This window comes from Rhinopithecus bieti, unplaced genomic scaffold (genome assembly GCF_001698545.2).
Source record: "Rhinopithecus bieti isolate Rb0 unplaced genomic scaffold, ASM169854v2 scaffold_74573, whole genome shotgun sequence".
Lineage (NCBI taxonomy): Eukaryota > Metazoa > Chordata > Mammalia > Primates > Cercopithecidae > Rhinopithecus > Rhinopithecus bieti.
This window is the reverse complement of record NW_016828021.1, coordinates 1,265,889-1,293,767: the sequence shown is the minus strand read 5'-3', so window position 1 is coordinate 1,293,767 and position 27,879 is coordinate 1,265,889. Positions and strand designations below refer to the sequence as shown.

Genomic DNA, 27,879 nt, shown 5'->3' with positions numbered 1-27,879 from the left:
GTTCCCCCTTTCTCTTCACCAAGACAGAAAAGAAAGCCCAGTAAAGTGCTGAATGGGGCAAAAGAAAATGCAACAAAGTTAATAGAGGGGCCATAGATGGCCCTTCAGAATTTGTAAAAACACAAAAACAAGAGGGCGCGTTTCCATCGCTGCACAATATTGCTTTTGTTTAAGAGCCAAGTCCCAGTCTTGAAACGTGTGGGTAATAAATCAGCAGGCATTATTTTAAATCAACCGGTTTTATAAAATAAGCCAAGAGTTGAAAGAGGCAGGACTAATTACCAACATTCCTTGATGAATTACTTAGTGGCGTGTGCTAAGTCAATGTACGTCTATGGCTTGATCCCCAATTTTATCCCGTACTTATTTCCCAGGAGGTAAAAAGAACATGTGGCTAATTAAGGCACTGATCTCCACAGCCAGAAGTACTCAAGGTAAGATTTCTTTCAAAAGCAAACAAAAAAAAAAAAAAAAAAAAAAAAAAAAAAAAAAAAAAAAAAAGGGTTCATTTGCCTAGGGTACTTATTAATATCTAATTTTACTACTTCACTAGAAAAACAGAGCTAATCTTGTCACCTTTAGGGCAGTCTGAACTACCAAGCAGTGTTCAGAAAAAATGTTACATATTTGTCATTTAGCCAATAAGAATTTCTTAAGCCTTTCCTAAGAGGCAGGAATGTCTCTGGTTTGTCACTTCCAATTAAGTCTCAACAAAATTTCCAGCCCCTAAATTTTAATTATACAAAACCCAGGGCCAACAGGGGAGATTACAACAGAGTTATGCATGGTAGTAAGGTAATAGAAGCCTGAATTTTGCTTTTCATTTTGGGCCTCTTAACTACTTTTAAAAATTATTTCCTGACAGGGTGATTCAAATCCTTTTGCTCACTTTTAATTTTCAGGATCCCTACACTCTGTTATCTTTCTTCTAGGGAAGACCACTAGAGTTACATAATGTGTCTAAGTCTAGTAAACTGGTGAGTTTACACCTGACAGAAGAACTGTGCTCCTCAAAAAGTTGTGGGTGACTCTTTAAAAAAATGCATTAGGACATCATTTACATAAAGAATGCATACCTATGCTCTCCTAGTAAAAATCATAATAATAATGATAAAGCCTTTGACCACCACCACTTCCTATCCCAATACTCATTTCAGAGACAGCTTGTAGAAACAATGGTATAGACTCACCTACACCCTTTTCTAGGACATTCCCTATTTTTTAAAAGACTAATTAAAACAATTTCTTTTTTAGGACCATTCTCTCCTTTAACAGCCCTCTGCTTTTCCTGATTCATATGCTCCATTTCTGATTCACTTCCTTTTCATGAAATTATAAATTACTAAACAAAAAACATCTAACTTTATAAATAAGATCTGAATAACTGTTGTATTATCTGGAGCTTTTTTTTTTTTTTTAAGTTCAAGCTGATCCTCAAAGAAGTCAATAAAAAGAGACACATTCAGGGCGAGAGCCAATATTCTAGTACTGATTGCGGTTATAACCTTGGGTGAAGCCACTGTACTGATTTACATATTTTTAACACAGATCACACCCACTGATTTTAGTAGAACAAAGTTAAAATTAGATTTTGCTTACACATGTCCACAATCTCTGTTCAAAAGTGTGCTTATTGAAGACTCTTTTAAAGTAAGTGGTCTTTCAAAGCTAAGTCCTTCCTTTAATTGTTGGGATTAAATAGGTAATATTCGTGAAGGAGACTCATGACCTTTTCAATATAATAATATAAGATTTATCACCACTGACATTTACTTAAAAGCAAATAGAAAAACAACCAGAACTGAAGTTCCAGTTGTTAAGTGCTAAAATATGGCAAGAGCTCTAATATTGCAAGGTGTGTGGGGAAGGAAAAACCAAAATGCAACCATAATTTCAGAAGAAAATTGATATCGAGTCTACTGCATTATTTCAAAAATCATCTAAAACAATGCAAATATATTAGTGAAATACTCAGCATATGAATTGTAATAGCATGGACCACCAAGATCTTTAGAATATAATTGACTTGAGTTATGATTTTTGGATGTTGTTACAGAAACTTTCATTGTAGTGCTTTTTAACCCATAATGATGATTATCAATAAGGCATAAATTACCATGGGGGACAATGTGGCCAGTAAGTCCTTTTATATAATAAAAACACATCCAGTTCTTTCATCTGGCATACAGTGGAGACTCATGACGATATTTTAACTATTCAATAGGGAAGCCCCTGACTAATTCAAATGCTTAAGTTCATGTATCTTTCTGTTAAGCCTGTGAGACTCCTCTGTAGTTTCTCTTTGACTTCCCATTTTGCTCTTATATATTCTGTTACTGATGATTCTTCAGAAATGTTTAGAGCATGTCCTTACAGTAGGATGTGTGGTTATAAGCAAATAAGGTAGTGTGTGGAGTCTATGTAACCAGGGACCAGTGATAATCTCTCTAAGCCTCAGTTTCCCTATCTGGAAAATGAGGATTATCCTACTTGTTTCCTAAGGTTACTAAAACAATAAATGAGCTAAAAGACATGAAGTGTTCATCCCACCATCCAATTCACCTTATAATTAATGTCCAGGTTGTCAAGGAGGCACAATTGCCTTTCCTCCTCCAAGGTGCTTCAGGTAGTGTCACATTCACATTAGTAATTCCTATAAAAGTTTAAGCTATGGATTGAAGCTCTGTAGTAAACATTTGCTACAAGCCCCAAGCTACCGTGTCATTTGAGAGGCTGAACATTGCTAACTCTCCCTCCTAACATTTCTCAGGTCATTCCCTCCAGGAGCGGTACTACCACTAGTGGACCATGGAGTTCATCTACATGAGTTCAAATCCTGACTGCACCATCTACTTGGGTGACTTTCTGATGACCTAGTTGACCCCTCTGTGACAGTTGCTGCATCTGTGAAATGGGGTGCTAATAATAACTACCTCACAGAGCAATGGTGGCATTAAATGAGTCAATACAGGTAAAGTTCAATGCTGGCACATGCTGATCGTGATTGTTCTCGTAACAGTTCACCTGGGGAGACACAGATCAGACAGAATATAAGCGTCACATCCATAGGAGCCTCCATAAATGGTCCCTAAACAAAACACAAAAGAATTGGGAAAGATGCTGGTTCCCCTGGAGGAATGTTTCTCAATCTTTTATTCATTAGCATCCCAATAAAAAGCCTTTTTAGACATTTTTCCCCTAATTGCTTCTCCTTCATCCCTATCACCATGAAATTTTAGAAGACACATATACTGTTTATTGGTTTATGTACCATGACTTTGGAGGTTTACAAATAACATCGAATACTTTTTTGCCCTCCAACAATCCAGTTTTGTCCTCCTTGTGGGGAGTGACTTCACCCCTGTTGAGGATGCACGCTCTACTGGTCTCATGACATTAAAAAAGAAATTTACCATTCAGAGCCAGATGACACTAGGCCCACTCCAATTTTTAGCCCTCACTTCTAGGTCCCAGACCTTAATATTTTCCTTATGATACTGCCTTCACCTCCAGCAGTATGGAATTATGAGAACTGTGTAAATGAAAGGAGACTGCACCTATTAATATAGCCTCCTCTAACAGGAGAAAATGAGGAGGAGCCTAACAGGTGTCTCTTCTCATGGAAACACACAGGATGAATTCAGTGACTGCAAAGGGGCTCATGGAGAAGATGGCAAAGATTCTCCTACTTAAAGAGAGAGTGCCATGCTGCATGTCAGCCAGCATTTCATTACTAGCTACTAGTCAAGTGTCCACCAGGTACATCAGACCCTATCCACAACCTGATGAAATCAAACCCAGATTCTGCTGTACAAAACCTGGATTCTGTTGTACCCCTCAGTTACGTGAAAATGCCCTTGTGGTCATAAAGGCAGAAATCATTTCCATTTTGTGCCAATACTGCCCAATAAACATGTAATTAGAGCTGAAGTTCCAGTGCTTCCAGAAACTGGGATTAATTCATAGGCTTAGTTGTGTAAAGGCAGAATATTTTGTTTCAGATAGTTGGTCTCATGGATCTGCTCTTTTAAGTAGATAAAACCTAAAAATTTAAGCAGAGGACTTTCTTCAGCCAGCATTTCATTACTAGCTACTAAAAGCAGTACGGACAGAAAAACCAAGTCCAACATTAATCCACAAGCACTTAATGTGATTCTCGCACTTATTGTAATTCTTGCACTACTGAGCCTGTGTTAAGTTTGACTTTACCAAATAAGACAACTCTATGGAGCACTTTCTTGTGCCAGCCCTGAGATCACTAAATCCTCACCTGCAAGTGTTCATAAAGCAGCCTGGGAAGCAAAGGGGCTGCCACTCAGTGCCGTGCAAGCTGGTACATACTTACATACTGAACCAATTAAACTGCTCTCAAGACACAGGGTGAGAAGTCCTCACTGCACCTAGGGAAGATTGGACCTTGAAGCAGGATTCTCAAAGATAGAGACAGCCCAGAAGGAAAATAAATTATATTTCTTTTGTTCCATTTTAAAACATGAACAAAGAAAACTAAAGGGTTTATGTCTACCTGATAAAAACTGCCTAATATATTTCTTCAGACCTTGCTTCTATACAAGGCAACTGATGGTAGGGTTAGAAAACAGAAAATAATAGGAAGGCTGTACCCTAAACTGTTAACAGTAGTTCCTTCCAGGGAACATTATAGAAGGGAGGCAGTGGTAGGCAGGGTAAGATTCATATTGAATTATTCTGCTGCATTGTTTAAATCTGTTAAAAGTTAACAAGTATTGTCTGCAATTAAAAAAAATCAATAACATGAGTTTTAAAGAGAGAGAAAATTACCTTATGTGTGACACTGAATGATTCAGATTCTGAAGGGAAATGAAGTTTCTGGGAGGACGAAGAGCTGTTTGTTGACCTGAAATCTGAGTCCCTTTCTCCCCCTGAATGAGGATGTATCCTTGCAGACACCAACATTGATGCAAAAACAAAAGGACACTAATGTTTATAAACGATCCCTGAAATCAAGGCTGACAGGTTGTTTGTGTAAGTCACACTACCGGGGATATAAGTATATGCTGGTCCATGTGTGACTGGACTATGCTATTAGAAGAAATCTCAGACATAGTAGGTCTTCATCTTATGAGAATAACACCTCTAGCAACAGATCCCCTAACTGAGGGGACCAAGGCAAGTTGATCCGAGACACACCACATCTGTTCTGGCTTCTTGCAGCCACCATGATGCTATTTAGGGTCTGTATTCCTGGCTAAATAAATCAGAAACAAAATATAAGGGTAGTTTGTGGGAGAAGTCCCTTCTGCCAATGTGTAGCCCACCAATCCACCAACTCCACAGATATTTTTATGTTTCTGTGTTATACCTAAAAAATAAATTACACCTTGAAAATTCTACTCCATGCAGATTTCATAATTTACAGCGAAAGACCAGTAGTTCAATCATTAACCCTTCCCCTCACTATTGAAATACGGAGTGTCAGTTGTTGGAAGAGGGTGACAAGGAGCAGGACTTCCAGCCCACCTCGCTAGAATCTCAATCCAAATGAGAGGAAACTTTGATGAGATAACCACCAAATAAACGCCCACGTAAATTTAGTTTACAATGTAGAGGGTCCCAGAAAAAGTGTTTCTGTATTTGACAAACAGCAAGCATCATCACTAATTACAGAGCAATTTGTGCAAATCTTGAGATGATTTGGAGAAAAGGAAAAATTTAAAAATAAATTCCTTCAAAGTACTTAAGAAATGCCCAAAAGTAATAAAAGAATCTTTTCTTTTAAAATTCATGTAACCTTTCTCTTAAGCAGAACAGAAAATTCAATGGACAATCCGTTCCAGAGAAGACTTTGACTTTGCCTTCAAAATTGCAAATTTCAAGGTGAAAGGAAGGGAGGGAAAGAGAGAGGTAGTGAGGAATCCTTGGCAACTCCCTTCAGATTTCTGAACAGAGAAACATTTTCAAACTGTAAACTATGTTTTCAAGCTTTCAACCGTCAGAGCCCATGTTGGGAAGGTAGTAGGGGAAGAAATTCTGATGAACTTCTCAGTCCAGGATAAGAGCGACCAGTGCTTTTATAATTCATCAAAGTCAGAGAGACAAAACCATGAAAACAGATAGTGGGTGACTACGCAAATGATTAACTTGGTGGTTTGTACCGTGATGCTTTAGCTGTAAGGCTGAATTCATCTGTAGGTCTGTCCCCTGTTACTCTGTTTTTGTTTGAAAAAAGCTACATCAAATTTCAAACTTCAGGTGTGTATGACTTGCATGCCAGCAAAACTCACTTGTGGAAGAAACTGATTCCATTAATGGTTCTTGAAGACTTTTTGTTAATTCACAATTCAAATTACAGGGTGTGTTCACCATTACAAAAAAAAAAATGCATTATGCACTCCAGGTGTTGGTTAATTTATGGTAAAAGAGCATCCTTAAATTACAATACCCAGTTGGGTAAGGTTGTTCTTAAAAAACTTGGAGAATATCTTTACTATGTAAATCTACAGCAATAAGACTCATGATTCCATGTCCCCCAAATGAAAATCAATATGAAGGAAAATTCATATATTATTAAATCAATATAGAAACTAGAGGCTAATCCTACAGAAATTCATGAACTTACTCACTGCACAATAACCATATGTTGAGGAATGAGTGATGCAGATTTTTGACCTCTAACCCAAAATCTGACTAGTCCTAAGTTTACCAGATGTCAATAATTTTTAAACATGCTTTATAAAGCTTCATATTTTAAATTTAACTCTGCCAAAGAAAGGGACTAACCTGAAAACACTGCTTTAGCTTTTCGATATCAGTCATTCATCCAGATAGTAGAATGTGGGTAACTTAACTTGGTGTGTGTATGAAAACTAAACTATGACCTTTCTTCTCTCAGGTTCTTACAAACAACTTGGGAGATGGAGAGATTTAACCAGATTCTCTAGTGCATGCAAGTGTGACTAATTGTATACATCTACCTCCACTGAGAAGCAGGCACGTTCTGTTTTAGCAATTTAAACCTTTAAAAATTAAATAAATTTACTCAGGGTATACTATGAGAAAATATTTATTCAGTATGATTTGTATCATAATACACTCAATTAGTATACTTGATATTACCATTCTTTGGAAATACATATTCATGGAGAAATAAATGGTCCAAGATGAAGCATATTAACTGTTTTACTATTAACCACTTACTTCATAAAACTATGCTTATGATTTAAAAAACTATAAAAAAGAAAAAAACACCTTTCTCTTAGTTACCTTTCTGTAATGTGTCGTAATACTTTTATACACAAAATTTTGAAAATAAGCCAACTATTTTATGAAGTCCTAAGTCTTTAAGTATCTGAAGCAATCACTTATATGATATTCTCTTTAAAAAAAAATGATTTTCTTAAAATATTGTCTTAATGAAATCATGTATTCTTATTTGTTTCTTCATTTAAGAATACTAAAATTTGTCTAAATAGCTATCAAACCTAATCATATAGCTATGGCAATAATTCTTTATTTTTATTTATATGACATAGTTTACTAGTTTTTATAACTGAAGTATAAAAAAGCAGAAGTTAAGTAGACATGAACTATATCCAGTATAAAAGAGAAATTTACCTAATTCTTATTTTTAGTTAGAGTATGTCATCCAGTTGTAACAATTTATTTGTGCTTTCACTTTGGACATTTTTCTGGCGTACATAAGTTAGGGGCTGTATCAATCCAGTGTCACCAGGACACAGCAACATATAAAAATATTGGTATGTTATTCAAACAACTTAATGTAGGTTTTAATTTTAATCATTTTCAAAAATAATATATTTATAATGACAAAACATTTAGAAACTATGCTCATTTTTAAGATAATCTGGAAATGATGTTTCAACACAGTTTCATTTGGGTAATTTCCTCTCTATCAGTTGTAGCTGCCTTAACAGGAATACTGATTTTAATAAATATTCTTTAACATAGTATCAAACACTACCTTCAGTTGGATATAAACCACTACTAGCCCAAATCCATGTCAACTCTTCTAAAATTTGCCCTTCAGATTAAAAAGGTAAACTATTATGATGTATAAAATAGACATATTTCTCCATATTTTGTTACTATTTAATTCATACAATTTTAAATAACCTAAGGTATACACAATAAATGTCACCCCTGCAGGCATGAGATAACAACTTAAATCTTAAATAATTCTTAAATCTATAAAAGCTTAAATAGTGATCACATCAATATTCACCCAAGCAGAACAGAAAGATTCAATGCATCATCTATTCCAGAGGGAAAACCTTGAGTTAACTGAGGGGTAAAAAAAAAAAAAAAAAAAGAGTAAAAAATCCATTAACTATGGCAATATCCAGAATTTCAAACAATCACATTAGAGTAAAACTTTATGTTAAACTATTCGGATCTTTTTTCCCTAACCCAATTTCAGTTGGTTTCTTCATCTGAGTTCCATTATTTCATCACTACAGTTTAAGTCTTTGCAAATAAAAAATAATTGACTCTTGATTTGTTTTTTAAACAATCTCTTTCCTACTTCCTGGTAAGGTTCACGGATTGATTCCTAATTATAACACATCATCTCTCTATTTACTTTAATAGTAAACTTTAAATAATGGGAGACGTTTTTTTCTGTGCACATGAATGAATCCAAAAACCAATAACGAATCACCGGTCTGTAAAGTTCACATTGTTTAATGAACAGTAACACTTGAGACTTTCCAGAATTAGGTGAGCAGGTAATAAAATAAAATAAAATAAATTAAAAATAAGGAAGTTCTCCTACTTTCCTTTTAACTTTCCTTGAATCAGTCATATTTAAGAACTGAAATGTTTATTCTTAAACAAGGAATATCTCCCTATGTGATGTGGAAGACACATGTGTGAGATGGAATTCTATTCTTAGACTTGTTACAATTTTCCTTAGTAATTAGGAAGCTATATGTCCCTAATCGAATGATGCTAACAAGCTCCTGCAGTTTCTACTCTAGCAAGAAATCAAAGAGACCCAAAGCAGACAACTCACTGCAGTAAAAGGATTATGCAGTCTGGTTATTAAAGCGCAGAAAGCTCTTCTTCAATCTTGTATGTGAAGAGCTTTCTAAAAGAGTTAAATTCTACAACCAATATTACATACTAAATAAAAAGAAAATTAAAGAGTGGCTATGGAAGGCATTTAAGAAAAAAATATTTAAGATACACAAGTTATTAGAAGAGGCCCATCTCAGATAACTCTTGTTTTGAAACTTTCCCAAAGAAAGATGTCATTACGACAAACAGGTATTCCCACTTGCAGTTTCTCATGGAACATTGACTCCCACCATTTATTGAATTGTACCATTACAGTTACAATGTATTTGCAACCTTCTTTTAAAATATAAAGCCATGTAGGAATTAAGGGAGTTGGAGTTTTCAAGTATAATTCTGATGGATCAGTCTAACGAAATACACACTCAGATAAACAAAATACCTAGCAAATGGAAAATGGAAGAGTTTAGTCCAACGAACGAGAGCGACACTCAACGTACCTTAAGGACTTCCATCGGCACCTGGGTGGCAGAGGGAAGGGTGGTGGGCACACTGACGTTTATGGCTGGTGTCTGACTCACGGGCACTCTCTGTTGCATGAATTGGGCCGCCTGCAGCTTCTGCTGCTGCTCCCTGCGCTCCTGCTCCTGCATCTGCTCACGCATGAGTTGCTGGCGTAGCAAGATGCGTGATGTCATACTGGAGGAGCTTATCGGAGGCTTGGAGGCCCCAGGATGCTCCGCGGAACTGCTGTGGGAAAACCAAAAGGCATACAACATTTAGTTTCCTAATGAGACCCTTCGTTTGCACTTTGGGGTATCCTAAATTGCATCAAACTATAAAATGAGTCTGTGCAAATATAATCAAGTCACAGAATGGTACTCCACATAATTGAAAATCAAGAGGTGACAGGATTTAAGTCATTAGTAGTTGAATTAAAATAAGTCAGCTTGATTGCATCTAGGCATTTTTATCAGGCGGCTTATCTTTTTTTTTTTATTTTATGCTGCACACTACTCATCACCACCAAATATAGCGCCGCCATATGCACTGCCAAGAAGCAAAGCATCTTAATGGCACCCAAATTTTCACATTTAAAAATAAATTGCTTGATTTGCTTTTTTGTACAACTGAATCTAACCAAATAACTACTCCTACATGTTATCTAAGTTCTTTGAAGATGCCTAAAATGTTTACTAACAAAAATTGATTAAAGAAAAGGTGAGTTTTGCCAAGAGGAAACTTTTCTAAGATACAATAAGTAAAAATAATTAATGAAGGAAGCGTTTGGGCCAGAAAGTTAACACTGAACTCGACCTCAGTCTTTCGGCAAAGGGGCAGAAGACGAGCTGGTCTGACAAACCAATACTTCTCTGTCTGGTTTTCTTTGTGCCGTCTTTTCTTCTGATTCACCTTGGCATGCCCTCTACTATGTTACTATGCGCTCTCCGTGTGTTCCCCATGAGGACTACTTCTAATGGTTTTGGCACATACTCTACCCAAAATGGTTTAAAATTCTGAAAGCCTACTCACAAATCAAAAGAAAAGGCTTCCTAATTTTCCTAAATATGGTTTTGATAACTTATCTTGCCAGTTTTATGACATCAAGTTATTAAACCTCTCTCTGCCTTAGTATCTGGAAAAGAAAGAAAACAGGAGTTTTTTTTACCCACTTACCATTTATAAAGGTGGGAGGTGTTCTTTTAAAATTTCTATTGCATCGTGTATATTTTAAAGCCCTACTTCCTAGGAATTTTGGGGGATTAAATAAAACAAGGCACATAAATCCCCTAGTACAATGAGTACCATGTAGTACTGGCTCAACAAATGTTTGCTGTCACTATTATTATAGCTAGAAAATGTTTCATTGTTTACCTCTCTCTCTCTATATATATATACACACACACATATATATTAACATATACATATATACATATATATACACACACATGTGTATATTAATGTCTGTGTTTAGGTCAACAGTTCAAAACCTTGGCATCTGGGACAGAAGAAAAGGAACATTTGAGAAAATATTCACTCTTGAGAAAGTCATGCTTCAAGGTAAGTATTTGTACTTTGAACCTCCTTCTTTAAGCATAAACTCCAGTATTATCTTTTACCTTCTAATAAAAGGCAAAATAAAGCCTTAAATATCATTGACCATCCTAATGAACTCCTTAAAGGCAGGAACCTTCAGGCTCTGAAGGTAACAAAACATGCTAGGGGATGAAGAAGTGTTGGTTTTACCCTCACGCTATCCCAGAAAAACTACACAATAACAATTTAACAGTTCGCTTATTTTCACAACAGGAAATTGGTTCAGTATATTGTCAGAAAATCATAACGTAACATGATGCAACCATTAAAACTGGTGTAAAAATATATTTACTGATTTGAATAAAACTACACAATATAATGAACTTAGAAAAGCCAGATACAAAATAGCATTTAAGGTAAGATCCAAAGTTCTTATTTTTTTAATTTTTTTAAATTTTTAAAATAAACTGTCCATGACAAGAAAAAGCGTAAGAATAATGTTACTCTACACCATTGCTGGTATATATTAAAACAGCTTAACAACGTTATCAAAAAGCTAAAAATTGTTCATGCAATTTGATTCAGAAATGTGATGGACAATTTTCCTAAGTAAATAACTTAAATGTGCAAAAATTGATATTACAAGACTGTTTACAAATTGCAAAATACGTGAATAATCAAAAATTTGTCCCACAATATGAGAATGGTTAAATACATTATCATACATGAAGTCAATAAAATATTACCTATTTTTTTAATTGTGCAACTACAGAACAAAGTGGGACATGTAGGTAACAAGAGGGAATTGAAAAGTAGGATTCAAAAGTATATTTACATTCTAATTTAAAATAAGTATGGTATATGCATGTACACAAGAATGCAAAATGATTAGTAGGGAATGTACAAAGATAATCATAGTTGCCAGGGTGAGAATAGAATTACAGGTAAATTTATCTTTCTATCATTTTACTCCCCTCAACTATAAAGAAGTCATAGTATTTTTTCAGTGGCAGAATATATGCCTCTAGACACTAATTTAAGAACATGAAGAAAGGACTTGAGTGATCGAAATCACCATTTGGCTAGAAGAAAGGAGACAGAATCCAACATAGACAACATTTTGACAATACGATGGGAAAGTGGTGACTGTATCCAGTATATTGGCAAACTTGGAAGTGCTCAGCATTCCAGAAAACACAAACCCTCTTTCCTTCATGTTTTCCTACATTTTCTACAGACACATACAAATTGAACAATGTTAATACCTTGCTTATTATTTAATATCATGCACTCATCCACATATTAAGGGCACCTGGCCGTTATTCTAACTCACTTAAAATAATCTATTCACTTGATACAGCTCTACTAAAAGAGCATTTTAAAACTGTATTTTCTCACTTTAGAGTATGTATTCAAAGCTCAAATGCACCTTCCTGAGCCAAGAAAAGAAGGAGAGCTGTGATGAGGGGCATGGCGGATGGCGGAGGGAAGCGGGGGGGAACAGTTATTTTAAAATAAATAAATAAATAAATAAGCGGCCTTACTATTCAAAGCCTGTCAGGTTAAAACATTCCCAGAGAGACTGATCCTTTTGATAAAAACAGAAGCAAACCTTTGTGCTGTAGCAAATGCAGCTGTGGAATAATCGCACTAATTAGCTGCTCAAGACGAGTCATTGGCTGTGATACTGAGGGAAGAAATCCTTTCAATTAACAGTAAAGCATTCTTAAGACATCTTAAATTAAAATTTCTAGTTATCAACCGCACTAAGTCTTCATACGTGAAAGTCGACAACAATATCATTTAAAGCATTTTCTGAAATATCCTGTCTGAAAAAAATACATATGTATGAAGTAGACCAGCATAAGTAAAAAGAAACCCCGCTAAAAAATATAGCAAATATATTTTTGTATTTATATAAATATAGCACAGCTCAGTTAATTGACAGTGTTTTAATAAATCTTCCCCCCAAAAAATCAAAAGTGCAAAGGAAGCATTAGAGTTGCCTCATGGCACACACTCCCTGTGGGATATTTCCACATTGTTAAAGATGACTCCCAGATTCTCAGCTTTGCTCTCAATCTTCTAAACATCCCTTTCTCTTAGAAGTAACTGAATCTGCAATTATCACCTTCTAGACAAAAATGAGGATATCTGCATGTCACAATGTTAGGAGGACAAGTGAGCATAATGTCTTAAGCTCCAAATCGAGGTTTATGTGAGAACATTACGAATGGCAACAATGCTTATTTTTTAAAACGAGGACACGATGCTGAAGCTACTAATGATACACAAGGAGAGATGTCCAAATGTATTTCAAAAAGCTAACTGAACTCATCCCAGGCCATGAAGCTGAATCTTTGCTAGATAATCCTAATTCCATGAGTCTGATTCCTTTTAATCAGATTATGTAAAGGTCATTTATTCAACAAATAGTTATTGCCAGGTGCTGGGAATACCTGGTTTCTAATCTCATAGAGTTTAAAGCCACAGTCACATAATTCTTCTGAGATGCCTTAAAATTAAGTCAATTACCTAGATTACAGAACTCTGATCGAGTTCCACGTGGGAAGGTGGGCATCTCACCATCAGAAAGCACCCTTTGAAAGCCGATGGGCAGAGGGACAAATGACTTAACTGGCGTGTACCGGCATCGCTGAAGCCAGGCACACAACTCTGCTGAGAACCGGGAATTTGTCAGCAATGGCTCAAGGAGGAGGGCCACCGATTGGACTCAAGTGCTAGCTCAGTCACTGCTGAGCTGCATGACCTTTAATGAGCCACTTGACCCCTCTGGGCTTTTCCAAAACCCAGCATTTTAACGTGCTGCAGGGATTGGGTCAGTTAATGTTCACTAAATTAAAGTGCTCAGCACAGTGGCTGGAGGTATACAGAAAACAGATGGCCACTAAATGTGACCTGAGTTCCTACCTCTATGGCGGAATTTACATTCTTAACCTTCAGAGCCTCCCTCTTCTCTATGATGGTATAGGTATTTTGGACATGGGCTTTGAACTATCTGACATATTCCTAAATCCCAATAGTTTATTCTACTGTCTTCGTCAGCCACCTAACAATATCAGAAATTCCATTAAATTCAATGCTCCAGCATCCAAACATCTGTCTACCCACCCCTCACCTTTGACAGTGATGCCAGTGTTCTTTTACTGTCTCAAAGGGACTGGTCTTTGGTCTCAATATCACAGTCCTCTAAGGCAGTTCTCTGGTCATCAGTAGAAACCTAGAGACGCTAAAGGAATGTTATACTTTTCCTTGCATTTCCTTTCTTCCACTCCTCAGGCAGAGTCCAGCTCTGCTGTGCAGTAACCTTTGACTGTGGCCCAGTTAGTCTATCTCTGCACTTCGCAATACATCTGCCTCTCAGCACTGTGGTGAGGATTAAAATTTTAATAGATATAAAAGCTTAGCACAATGACTGAAACACGGTCCAATAAATTGGAACACGGTTCAAAATCAGTGGTAAAATAATAGTATTAAACCACGAACATGCTTCTTCTTTTGGATACAAGGAATCTACTTGTTATATGCCTATGTGCAAGTTTGGACCACAGAATTTATGTCTTGTAAAGTTTAGGCAATATCCATTTAAATGAGAGAACTCAAAAAACTTTTGCAGGGATGGAGAGAGAAAATTTATTCTGCAAATCTCTCATGAGCCATAAAGTAGGAATTGTAGCATTTTTCTTCAGTAAAAAATAATCTTCATTATAGTCATTTGGTTGATAGAGCTCAAAGCCTAGTATTCGTTTGCACTGATAGAGCTCAAACCCTAGTAATCGTTTGCAATTTATTTATGTCCAGGAAGCACGGTGGTTGATATTCACATACACAGTGGAGACACAGGAAGGTTCAATAGTATTAACCTCCTGTGCAAAGGAGAAACCTAGGTCATGGATGGGTTAAGCTACAGGGGTTTCAAAATGCAAACGGTTAGCTGAAAAAAACAAAATTAGCTGAGAACTTTGTCTCAAATAAAAATGCCCAGCCTCATTCCTGGAAATTCTGATTCGTTTAGGTAAGTCCCAGGAATCAATAGGTCTACAAAAATTCTGCAGCCGAATTCTGACACTTGACTGATTCCAATGTTTGGAAACTAATAGTAAAATACCCAGGATCATTTGTCTGCATAGTAGGAGAGCTGGAACATGAACCCAAATCTCTAATTCTTAGACCAGAATACTTTCTTCCTTGTCTGAGAAAATTTGCATTCCATTTCTCACCTCCAATCAGCCTTCCCAGAGGTCTGAAGAGTCCTGATACTGAATGCAACATGTTGGATGGGATAGAAGGAGAAAGACCACTTACTCCTGCCAAATAGGCTATGAGACCAAACAAAAATATCTATCGAGAAACTTCCAACGGCCCTTTATGGGTACAGCACAACCACTTCATCATAAATGAAAGGAACTGATAGGTTGAATCTACAAGAACTGCCCCCATCCAGTCTGTTCCACCAGCAAAAAGAAATTCTTAACAATCAACTGAAAGTGCCAGCAACTGCACAAATCAGAGTTGGTAAATGGCTATATTTTTTGTAAATGGTTGTCTGGGTGTCTAACATTTCAGAGTGACTGGTACTTCTGTTATCTCAAACTTCCCATTCCTTCCAAAGTGATTCAGGATGACTTTTTCACCATGTACGGTGGAAGAAAATACTAATAAGAAACTATATCATCCCTTGTACTTAAAATAGCTGGGAGTGTAACCCATGTAAATGTGAAAGTACCAGATATCAGAGTTTGGCTTCACACTGAGGTCTTCTGGACTTCTGTCAACACCTAACTTGGGTTTTAGTCATCAAGAAAAAGAAATCAAGATCTGCCAAGATTCCACCTTTTCGGGGGTAACATGAGCAGCTTAGATAATAAATACTCCAGGTCTCCAGCATAGCTAAAATACAAAGGCTTACAAAACACAGCCTGCATGCCCCATGCGAATGCTTTCTAAAGGCCAGGTGCTGCTAGACATGTAGGATATCATGGTGTCCTAACTGGACAATGCTCCTATCTCCAGAGCTTTGCACATTTCACAGTACACAGGGAGAAAAGCATTCTAAAAATTAAGAACCACCAATCATATATAAGTTAAAATCGGAAGTGTTTTCTTTCTAACACTGAGACCTCAATTCGCTGATAAAAATGGGAGATGTTTCATATCCATTCAGGATTCTCCATATTTTTTTAAGCTGGACCTTCAATAGGTACCAGGAAAGACTAATCTCAATGACTGATTAGATAAAAATCAAGGAGAACCTTAATAAGGTTCCAAATATATCAGTATTCCCCAAAATCCATACCAAAATGGCAACCTGCTTGCAGGAAGAAAAAAACGAAAACATTTCTTCATATACATTTTATATTATCATTTTTATTTTTTATTTTTGTACATGTTGTATAATATATTAGTATAGTGGCACATGTACGTAACTCATAAATCAAATTAAAATGTGTTGAGAAGGTTTTCTTGAAAGAAATTAACTAGGAAGAAGGATCAAAAATGTTTAGAGACCTTTGTAATATATGGACAATGCTCTTCCAGGCAATTTTCATCAGCAGATTTTTATTTATTTATATGTTTGTTTATTTATTTATTTATTTATTTATTTATTTATTACCAAAGTGTTTCCCACTTCTGTATACTCCAACTAAGAGGAATATCAAGTTCTTACTAAAAGATATTTTAAACTAAAGATATGAATTTTGCCATTTCCTCATTTTATGACCACGACTGATCTCCATTTTCCGCAGATGCCACTATGGGTTGGCACACTCTTAACACTCAATTCCTTTCAAGGAAATCACCTCTGAGAGCCAGACCATTGAAAGTTTATAAAGCAGATAAAGTTGAAGTGCCCCACACTCAAGTTTTCTGTTTTTCATATCGAGCTTCCTTTCACTAGACTGTACTCTAGAATTCTTGCTTACTCTGTCCAACTATGGAATCCTATTCACATCTAACTGCCATGTTTTAAAGGGCTTTGAAAAATTCATCCCTTAAAGTAATTAATATGGCATGGCAAGGTGCTCCACTGAGAGTATTTTAAAAGAAAAGCAATTTTAAAATCCAACACAATGACAAACTAATGACAGAATTCATTCATGAATGTGAAAGGAACTGGAAGGAACTTTTTAAAGGTAGAAAGCCCTTATATTTGTACTCAAATAATTGTCCCAATCACAGGGCATGCTCTGGCTGTTTTTCTAGACATTATAACAGATCAGAGAAAATTCAAAAGCCTTAGACCACCATCACTTAACAATTACCTCATGTCTAGCACACGTCGACCAAGATGCAAAGTTTCCAACATTGTGTTGAAATCAAGACAAAAGTACAAATTGTAATCTAAGGAGCAGTGAATGGGTGCACCTGTCATGGTTTAAGAGGCAACCTTACACATAGCAGTAATGATTTATGGTGGCCACATGGCATTTATGGCTACCCAGCATCCTGTCCCACTTGTTTGGTAAAGTACCTGATTTAACCTTGAAGAACCAGCCTCCTTCACTTTCAGTTCATGAGGTTATGGTGTTGCCACTACCTCCAGACATGGAAGTACGACCGTGGTCAATCAGGAAATCCATCCTTCTGGTCACAAAGACTAACCCAGGAATGTGCTTGTACCCCAAGACAATCAAGTAAGAGTCATTCCTATGCCTTTAACGGAAACCATTAGGTTAAAATGACTCTCTTTAAACTAAGGTTTGAAAAGCTGGTAGGATATAAATCTGGAACTTCCTGGATCTATCTGAGAAGAAAGCCAAACTGGAGAAAACAGTAAAGAAAGAACAGAGGACTAAGGAGAAGGAAGAACAAAGAAAGAAGGAGCCAGTGTTTATATGACATTGAGCATCTGTATCAAACCATCCCTGAAGTCATGATAGCCCTGGACTAACCCTGGACAATGACTTCACAAGGGCCAAACTTCATATTTTCTTAAGTCAGTTTGATGTACCCTGGGATACTACAGCTGGTTTTGTAACATTTAAAAAAATATCAGTATACTGGGGAAAAAGTCAAAGTTTCAGCCTAAGACCTACAATTCATAAAACCTAGCACCCATCTATTTTCCTATTTTCTGTTGTTTTGGCTAGGCACACTCCCACCCATAGCATTTCCCAGCTTTCCAGAGCTAGACAGGCTACATGCTAAGTTTTGCCAATTAGATTTAAGTAGAAATCAGAAGTGCCAGTCATTCTGAAATGTTAGACACCCAGACTGCCATTATATATATATACATATATATCTCCAGGCGGGCGGATCATGAGATCGAGAGATTGAGACCATCCTGGCCAACATGGTGAAACCCCGTCTCTACTAAAAATACAAAATTTAGCTGGCCGTGATGATGCATGCCTGTAGTCATAGCTACTTGGGAGGCTGAGGCAGGAGAATCAGTTGAACCCAGGAGGCGGAGGTTGCAATGAGCTGATATCCTGCCACTGCACTCCAGCCTGGTGACAGAGTGAGATTCCGTCTCCAAAATATATATATATATATATACACACATACACATATATACACATATATACACACACACATATACACACATATATACACATATATACATACATGTGGGTGTGTGTATATATATCCATTTATCAACTCTGATTTGTGCAGTTGGTGGCACCTTCAAAACATTCTTAAGAATTTCTTTTTGTGGTGAAACAGACTGGTTTTTTTTCTTGCTTTTTTTTAAATTAATTCAAATACAACTGACTATGGCAACTGTACTACAGCATAACATAAATTAAAGATCAAATATATACATCTCCATGCTGGTTCTAGGTGAAGAAAAATAGGAAAGAACAAAGATCTTCAGGAGTCTTCTAAGACAACCCCAAGAACACCACCGAAACTGTTTTCTGGAGTTCTACATAAGAGTCCACTTCAACATAACTTAAATTTTACATCTTAGGAGACTGTGGGATCCTCAGCTGGAGAAGGACGTGGGGTGGGAGGTGCTGTGAAGCGGTCATACAAGGGGGAGGGGCTTCATACGACCCACTTCATAGTACCTCCTGAGGGGGAGGCAGTTCCTATAGATTCAGCCTATCGGTTCCTTTTGTTTATGACAAAGCAGTTGTGCTGTACCCACAAAAAGCCATGGGCAGTTTATGGAGAGATGTTTTTGGGTGGTGTCATAGCCCATTTGGCAGGAGTGAGTAGTCCTTCCCATTTGATTCCATCGAAAACACTGAATTCAGTATCAGAAGGGCTTTTCAGACCTCTGGTCAGGCTGACTGGAGGTGGGGAATAGAATGTGAATCTTGTCAGACATGGAGGAAAGTGTTCTGGCCTAAGAATGAGAGATGTATGTGGGCTCATGTCCCAGCTCACCTACTCAACAAACAGGTGATCTTGAATGTTTCAGTATTCATTTCCAAACATGGCTGAGTATCAGAATCAGCTGCAGAAAATCTCCTTCAAATGATCCCCTTCTCTAAATCCTCTGCTGCCATGTCTCCTGTAATCTGGCTGCACTGGCTGGAGCTTCAGAAGCCATCCTGAACCATGAGAACGAGGGCCAGATTCAGGTATGAAACTGGTATGTGCCTGGTCCTCCATAACCTGGTCCAATCTGCTCCAGAAGGGCAGAGATTACAATTTTATTACATGTTTTATTCACATATTGTTTCCCCAGCACATAGTAGAACAAAATAAATATTTGTTCAGTGGGTAAAGTTGGTGTCTATCTTCTAACAAATACTCTACTTCATAGAATCAAATAATACTAGAACCTTAGAGTTGGTGCACCCTTATTCAAACCATTTGCTTGAATCATCCAGAGATGGAGAACTCTGGGCTCTAGGGATCTACTGCAGTTCCTTAATTCTAAGAGGAACTTCCCCTCCACATGTTAAGATTTCCCAAGTCAGAAGAGATCATATACTCAATGAATATATTTTAGTAGAGTTTCTTTCTCCCCCAAATAGCTGTCTTTTTTTTCTTTTTGAGATGGAGTCTTGCCTCTGTCGCCCAGACTGGAGTACAGTGGTGCGATCTCAGCTTACTGCAGCCTCCACCTCCCAGGTTCAAGCAATTCTCCTTTCTCAGCCCCCCGAGTAGCTGGGATTATAGGCACGTGCCACCATGCCCAGCTAATTTTTGTATTTTCAGTAGAGACGGGGTTTCACCATGTTGGCAAGGCTGATCTCGAACTCCTGACCTCATGATCCACCTGCCTTGGCCTCCCAAAGTGCTGGGATTACAGGCATGAGCCACCATGCCCAGCCAATGCCTGTCTTATAATCAATAGTGAATTGGACTCAGGGAAATACACCTGATAGACAAAAACCATGGCATCGGGACCAATCATGGCCCCTCAAAAGCTCAAATGAGTTATAGTTTGGTAATTCAGAAATCTGGGGAAAGGAGAAACCCGCTAGAGGAAGAAATATTGATTCATTTAGTATCTTAAGTGAAAATCCACAGACCACAACAGATAATAGCACTAAGCCCTGGAGACAAGATCCCTGGGTCAAATTCCTAGTCCTGTCATTTCTTAGCTGTATGACTTGGGCATGGTTTTTCACCTATCCAAGCCTCAGTTTTCTCAGCTGCAAAATGGGGGTGGAAAGAAGTATCTTCTTCATAGAGCAGTTGTGAAAATTAAATGTGTTAATACAAGTACAAAACTTAGCATGGTTCCCACAAACTATGTGGACAATGAGTGAAAGTTAGGCAATGAATTCTTCTAAGTCTGTGTTTTAATTCCTGAAATGATATCCTCTGAACATGTTAATATCTAAAAATTAGTCAAAGCTGACAAGTTACTTTCTAGGGAGCCAAAATTCTAGAATGCTGCCTTCTACTATCATGTTCCTTTTCTTTCCTAGAGGAAAATACAAAGCAATTAATTAACAGTGTGTGCCCTCCTAAAAGAACACGCACAGAAAAGTTAATGGGCAATAACTCAGTGAACAAGTTTTGTCAAACATGTTTGTGAAGAATTTCATTCTGAGAGTGTATAAGGAAAGCATGCTCTTATGACAAACACATTAGTTAACTAAAAAAATGAAATTCAAAATTAAGAATTAATTTGGCTGTAAATTCAGGTTTGACATTACTACTGTTCTTACGTTGCATCAGAATAGCAAGTTTCATTTGTTCACGCCATTCATTATTAATATTAAAAAAATTAGTAAGTTATAGAGTATATTCTTGTAGAGAATGAATCACAAAGAGTAGACATCATCGCCCCAGCTAGCATCTCATTTATAAGGCAAACATTTATAACATTTCTAGCATAGTGACATTTTAAACACATAATTACATATACTTTGTTCATAAAATGCTCTAACATTTTATAGAGATGAGTAATTAAGCTGTTATAATGACATAAAGAATGAAAAAAATCTGAAGTATCCATTAAAACAAACTACAGCAGAAATAGGAGCTCGAGAAATTAGAAATCATTTCTAAAACTACCTTTTATAAGACCTTTTAAAGATGTATCCACTGAAAATGATGAACTTTAACCCACACTTAAACTTATGGTAAATATATATATATATATTTAAGAATCAAATTCTAAAATAGATCTGTTACATCTAGTATTTTTCCATTATTCTTGCTGTCTTTAAACACACCTTCACAAGCTGCTGAACATAATGCCTTTCTGACTTAATCAGAACCTCTCCCATGACCCAGGAACGTTCAGTAAATAATTATTAAGCTCCAGAGGTGGCTTTTGCATAAGTTGATTTGCTTGAATGCCTATTCACTTGGGGACACAGCTTTCAGTATTGTTTTCAAATCTTATCACCTAACAGTGAAAGTAAATGTTAAAGGAGGTGGGGGGAACTATCCTCTGTTTAGTTTTTCTCCATTTTAATATTTCTTTGAAATTGCCATTTTTTAAACTTGTTCTACATTTATATGCCAGGCAGACAATTCTGATATGTGGATGTCTGTTTCCCCTCCAAGAAAAAAAAATCAAATAATACAAGAATGCAAAGAGGATGTTCATTAATGCAACTGTTACATTTCACAGTCGGGGGGGGAAGAAAAAAAAGGTCTCAAACAATACAAGAAATCAACAGAGGAATGTTCATTAATGCAACGTACCATTCACAGTCGGGTGGAGGGGAAGAAAAAAAAAAGGTCGTGGGGAAAACCCCAAAATTCGAAGTGTTTACAATGGGAGAGTTTTGACAAATGATACTACTGTATTAAGCACACTGTTTTCCTGAAGAAAATCCTGTTTTATTCATAACAAAGCTGGGCTGCAGTCTATCTTGCAATCATAAATCAAGCTCTGCTCTAACTCAGCTTTTTCAAGCAGTCAGGGTATTTCTGTCATTATTAACTTAAGACTAGCATTCAGTTTTAAAGGAGAGGGCAAAGATATTGGGTTAGCATTTCTATCTATCACTACCACACCCACCCCCAAATTAGTTGTTATCCTTGTCATAGCCACCTACCAGAGGTTACAGCTGAAGCTGATTAAAGCCAGTCAGAAGTAACAGCTTCAGTATTTTTAACTCCCAATAAAACCTTCTCGTCCTCTATCCTCCCCCTTAAAAAGGAAAAAAACTGCTCCTCTTAAGTGGTCCCGGGATTATTTTCAGAATAAAACTTCACTTACAGATATAAGCTTTCAAAGGAGCATGGCATGAACATCTGAACTCTAAGCGCCTCCATCTTTTTTCCTTTAAGGTGTTCTGCAAGCCCTTGGCGAAGAGTGAAAGTCAAAGTTAGTTCTGGCACTGGCTGTGTCACTAGGGGTGGCTCCTGATAAGGCCCTGGAAACTCCAATCCAAACACAGCTCTGTGCTAGAACGGTGCCTGATGTCTGTCTGCAACAGCAGACCTGTTTAATCCAGTACCTACTGTACCTGCAGGACAAAAATGCTGCCTCACACCACAAAGGGGGCTACTCAAGTACCCAGGCACAGCCAGGGAGGCAGCCCAGCAGCCAGGCAAGCACCTCGGGAAGCTTATTTGGCCTTACCCAGCTCGGGTACTGGCTGAGGCTTGCAGAGACTGCACATTATTAGAGAACTTAAAAGGAGAGGTAATTTCACATACCAGTGAATTGTTAACACTTACTGGAGTCACAGAATCTAAGAGGGAGGACTGTGGAACTGCTTGTGTGCCCTCTCAGTTTGGGAGATCTCGGGCATCAACTCATCACACAGCTCTAGGTGTTTTGCATCTGTGCGCAGGCATTTTTGGAGCTTGATAATTGAATATGCCCTTCTTGCTGACAGGCTAGAGATCCAAAACAGCATTCCTTACCCTCAGACCCCAAGAATATTAGGAGGGTTGTCCTTGCCCGGTACTGGTGGAAGTAAAACACAAACTGCTTCTAATTATGGCCACCATCTTTCAGAACACACAACTTGTTAGGCCATAAACTGTGGATTCTTAAGATTGTCATCCAATCTAATTCTGAACACATTGGTATACAAGAAAAAACAGCAATACATGTTCTCAAAAACACTTTAAAATGCAGACATGACAACATCAATATTGTCAAATATTTATGGAGCTCCTACAGGACGCAGTGCACCAAAGATGCCCTACAGAGTTATGATAATATTATATGTATGTTTCTCCCTACACACAATTCAAAGGTCATAACAAAGACATCTGACACTGACTAGCTGCATACACTGGGCAAGTTACTTCACCTCTCTGTGCCTACATTTATCTCCAGAGTAAATGGTTGGAAAATAATGCAACCTCTTTCAGCCATAATCAAACTCAAATTACATGACATAATGAAATTATCTTTTTTTTTTTTTAACTTCCCTGTAAAACTAGGAAATATCTAGCCAGGAGTCTCAGCCAAACTATTTCTGGTTCTGTTTATTCTCTGCTCATTTTATTCTTTCTTTCTTTCTTTTGTTCAATAAATATTTATGGAACACCAACTGTGTCCCAGGCATTGTGTAAATTTGTGGAGTTTACAGTCTAGTGGGAAACACATATTAATCACATAAATATATAATGAAAAATGTCATAACTGCTGCAGAGAGGTGAAAAAGTTAAAATTTAAGAGTCAGGAAAGGCTTTCCTTAGGCAGGGACTTCTGGTCTGAGATCTGAGTTGGGGAGAGGAGGAGTATAGAAGAAAAGCTTTCCAGGCAGCAGTAACAACATATGTAAAAACTATGAGGTGGAAAGTTGGCAGGCAGACTCACTATCACTGAAGGACATAGTATGAGGGAAAAGCATGGTGCTCGTGAGACCTACACAGTGACCAGGGCCAGACCATGAAGGATCTGGTAGCCCAGGGAAAGGTCACTGATTCTGTTTCAAGATGAACAAGAAACCACTGAGAGATGGCAAGCAGGAGAGTGATGAGCTCAGACTTGAGTTTTTAGAAAGGTCTCCCTGGCTGCTATGTTGACAGCCAACTGGAAGACTGGCAGAGTTAGCTACTGCAATAGTCCTGATAGGAGGTGATGGTAGCTCATGGGAAGGGGGGATGTGCAAAGTGGAGAAGAGCGGGCAAATTGCTTGTAAAACTAAGGACCAGTAAATAGGATTAGAGGAGAAAATTCATCAACAGCAGTCATTGAGCACTTTCTACATGCCAGGTACTATGCCGGGTTCTGGGGTAAACAGATGATTAAGATGTTACCCTATTTCTCTTACTAACCTATCCCACCTCTCTTTTCCTGCCTCTGGCACAGTTTGGCATGGAAATCAAGAACATGGATTCTGATGTTTACTTATCCAGGTTCAAATCTCACCACTCACGAATTCTATGACTTTGTACAAATTTACTAAACTTTCTGGGCCCCAGTTCTTTCACCTGAGAAAGAAGAAATAAGTGACTACCCATAGGTGGTTACTGTTAGAACTGAAAGAGATAACAAGTAATGTGTTCAGCATTGTCTCTGATGCATAACAAATGCTCAATTTTTAAAAAACCTCTTACAATTACAATCATGGTTAGTGCTACCTGTCCTGGATTAATATTGACCAATCCAGAGAACCAAGGGAAATGACACAGAGTGAAAAAAACAAATGAAAAATCAAGAAAGTAGAAGAGCAAGAAATAAAGAAAAGATAGGGAATAACCATATCAGAAACTTTAAGGGATTATTTTCTAAAAAAATCAAGCCAGGGATGGTGGCAGATGCCTGTAGTCCTAGCTACTTGGGAGGGTGAGGTGGGAGGTTTGCTTAAGCCCAGGAGTTCAAGACCAGCCTGGGCAACGGAGTGAGACCCCATCTCTTAAAAATAAATGTTAATGAAATAAAATAAATAAAAGTTCAGGACAGATTCTCTCTCTCACCTTAGGCACTATTTAAAGTTAAGTAAAGTTACAAGGCACTCGGGTACATTTTAGAACTGAAACTCTGATTTATCACATGCTTACACACAGGGAAAACCTGTACCCTCCATGAGTTCTCAAATGTTGATCCCGAAACCAATGGTATCAGTTCCAGCCATTCCTGAAGGGGACAAAATGTGGTGCCAAATGTTCCCCTGGCAGGATCAGCCAATAACATCACCTGACTTTATGTTGGACAATCTATCACCTCAAGAAATATTTCTATTGACAATTTACATCAGTACTTTAGAAAGATCTAGCTTACACTACAGTTCTAAGGGAATCTTCTTGGATACAGCAATGAAATGTCCACCAGCAAATGGACCAAAGATTGACTTAAATATGAACACATGCCACCATATACAAAATTCATGAAATGTTACTTGCATTTCCCAGCACTAAAATACCACCCCTCAAGTCATCACCCAAATTAACAAACGCATGTCTTCTGGATATCAAGAACCATGTCCGTTTGGTTTAATGTTGTATCCCTAGAACCTGGTAGAATAAACAGTCCATGGCTTGATGAATATCTTTAAAATGAATCAATGTAATGTGTAAGCAACTGTCTTGGGCACATCTATACTACTCAGATGTGTTTCCTGAGTTTGTATACATATATGTATGCATATGAACACACACACACACACACACACACACACACACACACACACACAGAGGAAAAGAGAGAAAGAGAGAGTTACCCAAATCCTAAGTTTAAACACAGACTAAGAATTTGTAGTGGAGTTGGGGAGGAAAAAATAGATCAAAAAAACTGAGCACAGAATACAGAATAAAAACATCACCTGTATTCCAATGCTTCTGAAATAATAAGTACCACTCTTTGTCCTAAATTGCAGTAAATCAACTACAGTCATCAGAATTCTTACCCTTTAAAAGCTGAACCTTAACTAAAATGGGATTTAAAATAATGAACCATCCAAGTGACAGCCAACTTTTTCCTTGGAAGCTAAACTGGGTTTCAGAATCTTTTTGGAAGGAAAAATTCAATCACTACTTTGAATGGGTTAGAAAAGAGATAAGGGATTTTACTTGTTATCCTGTCCAAGACTTAGCTGAAGAAAAGTAATGTTACTGTTTTATCACAGCTCAGAATTCTTCTTATTTTATTTAGGCATTAAATGTTTTATTGCCCACCCCAACCACACCATATTTTCTTATATTCTTTCTTTTGATAGCCATTGTTCTTTTCAGTAAACTCATACTTCACTCACCAGTCCCACAACAGCTAACACTTGAGAGCTTACCATGTGCCGGGTCCTATATCGGCCCATGAACTACACACAATTTAAGAAGCATCTACTTGGTCTCGGAATGTTTCATTATGATCCCAGCCAATGGTTCCCAAACCTGTCTTCCTATCAGGAGCACTTGAGGAGCCTTCTCCTTACCCTACTTCCTTAAAATAAATACAGGAGATTTAAGAAACATAAAGGTCAAGGATCTTTCCCCAAACAAATGAGTGAGTGAGATTCTGCAGCGGTATGATTTGGAATTCTGTGTTTTTAAAAACTGATTCTCATAGAGGTCTAAAGTGAAGTCAAGTCTAGAAACCACTAATATAACATTATAATATATATAGCTATATATAATATTATCTATGTAAATGGTCTCTTAAGAGTGGCAGGAAAATACTCAAGAATGGAAGCTCCTTTTATTTGTTGAATAAAGAAGTTACTCATACATTTTAATTCTTTAAAATATCCATGTGGAATGTTCAATGAAAGCCTTATTGTGGGGTAATTAAAGAGTTTCATCAACGTAGTAATGAAACTCACAAAGTACTCTCAATGGTAACACACACATCTCTTTTCTCCACATGGCATCACACTCATGTTCTGGGAAAACCCAGATGCCACCGAAAGGCCCTTTAATCCAAACATTTATTAGTTTTCCCAGCATGTGTGTGAGAGGCACTGTTCTCAGTGCCATGGGGAAGACAAGGATGAAGATGCAAGAGGCTCTGCTTTCCAGGGGTTCATTCCAGAGAAACCCAAGACTCACACGCACATGCCAATGGGAAGAAGGTGCAGGGAGGACAGAATGCTAGAGCCCTCTTCTCCCTCCACTGCAACTCCTTCCCTGGCCTGGCCCCTCCTGACCTGGCAGATGAAGTTTTGCAGGTCTTACATTTCTTCCTCAGAGAGGTCTTCCCAGACCATCCTTCCGAAAGCAGAAACATCTACTTTTCTTTTGTGCTCTTGAAGCAAGCTTCTTTCTTTTGTAGCTCTTAATCCAACTTGTAATCCTTTCATTTATCTATTCGTCCTGTGTTCTTAAGGACAGGTTCCTTGTACTTACCTTTTTCTCAGTGCCTGGCACATAGTAAGTACTCAAATATTTGCTGGATGGATGGACAGATGGATGGATAGAAGGAAAGAAGAATGGATGAATGACTGACAAAAATGAAAAAAGGTCAGATAAGGAAGGATCTATGAAGTATAATTTCAGGGTAGCATTTAATTAATTATGAAGAAAGTCAATAGGTATAAATGGGAT

General features: G+C 37.4%; 1 protein-coding gene across 3 annotated transcripts in view; it reads right to left on the bottom strand.

Moving 5' to 3' along the window:
- The window catches only part of MITF (melanocyte inducing transcription factor), a 95,738-nt gene extending 72,964 nt beyond the window's left edge, over positions 1-22,774 (bottom strand). For 2 of the 3 annotated variants that reach the window (XM_017864191.1, XM_017864193.1), the window contains exons 1-2: positions 22,658-22,774; positions 9,513-9,762 (exon numbers count right to left, since the gene is read on the bottom strand). In XM_017864191.1, the coding sequence (XP_017719680.1) occupies positions 9,513-9,762; positions 22,658-22,713 (306 nt within the window). In that variant the 5' untranslated portion in view covers positions 22,714-22,774. The remainder of the gene's footprint in view (positions 1-9,512; positions 9,763-22,657) is intronic. The other variant, XM_017864192.1, reaches the window with a different exon arrangement.
- Between the last annotated feature and the right edge of the window lie 5,105 nt (positions 22,775-27,879).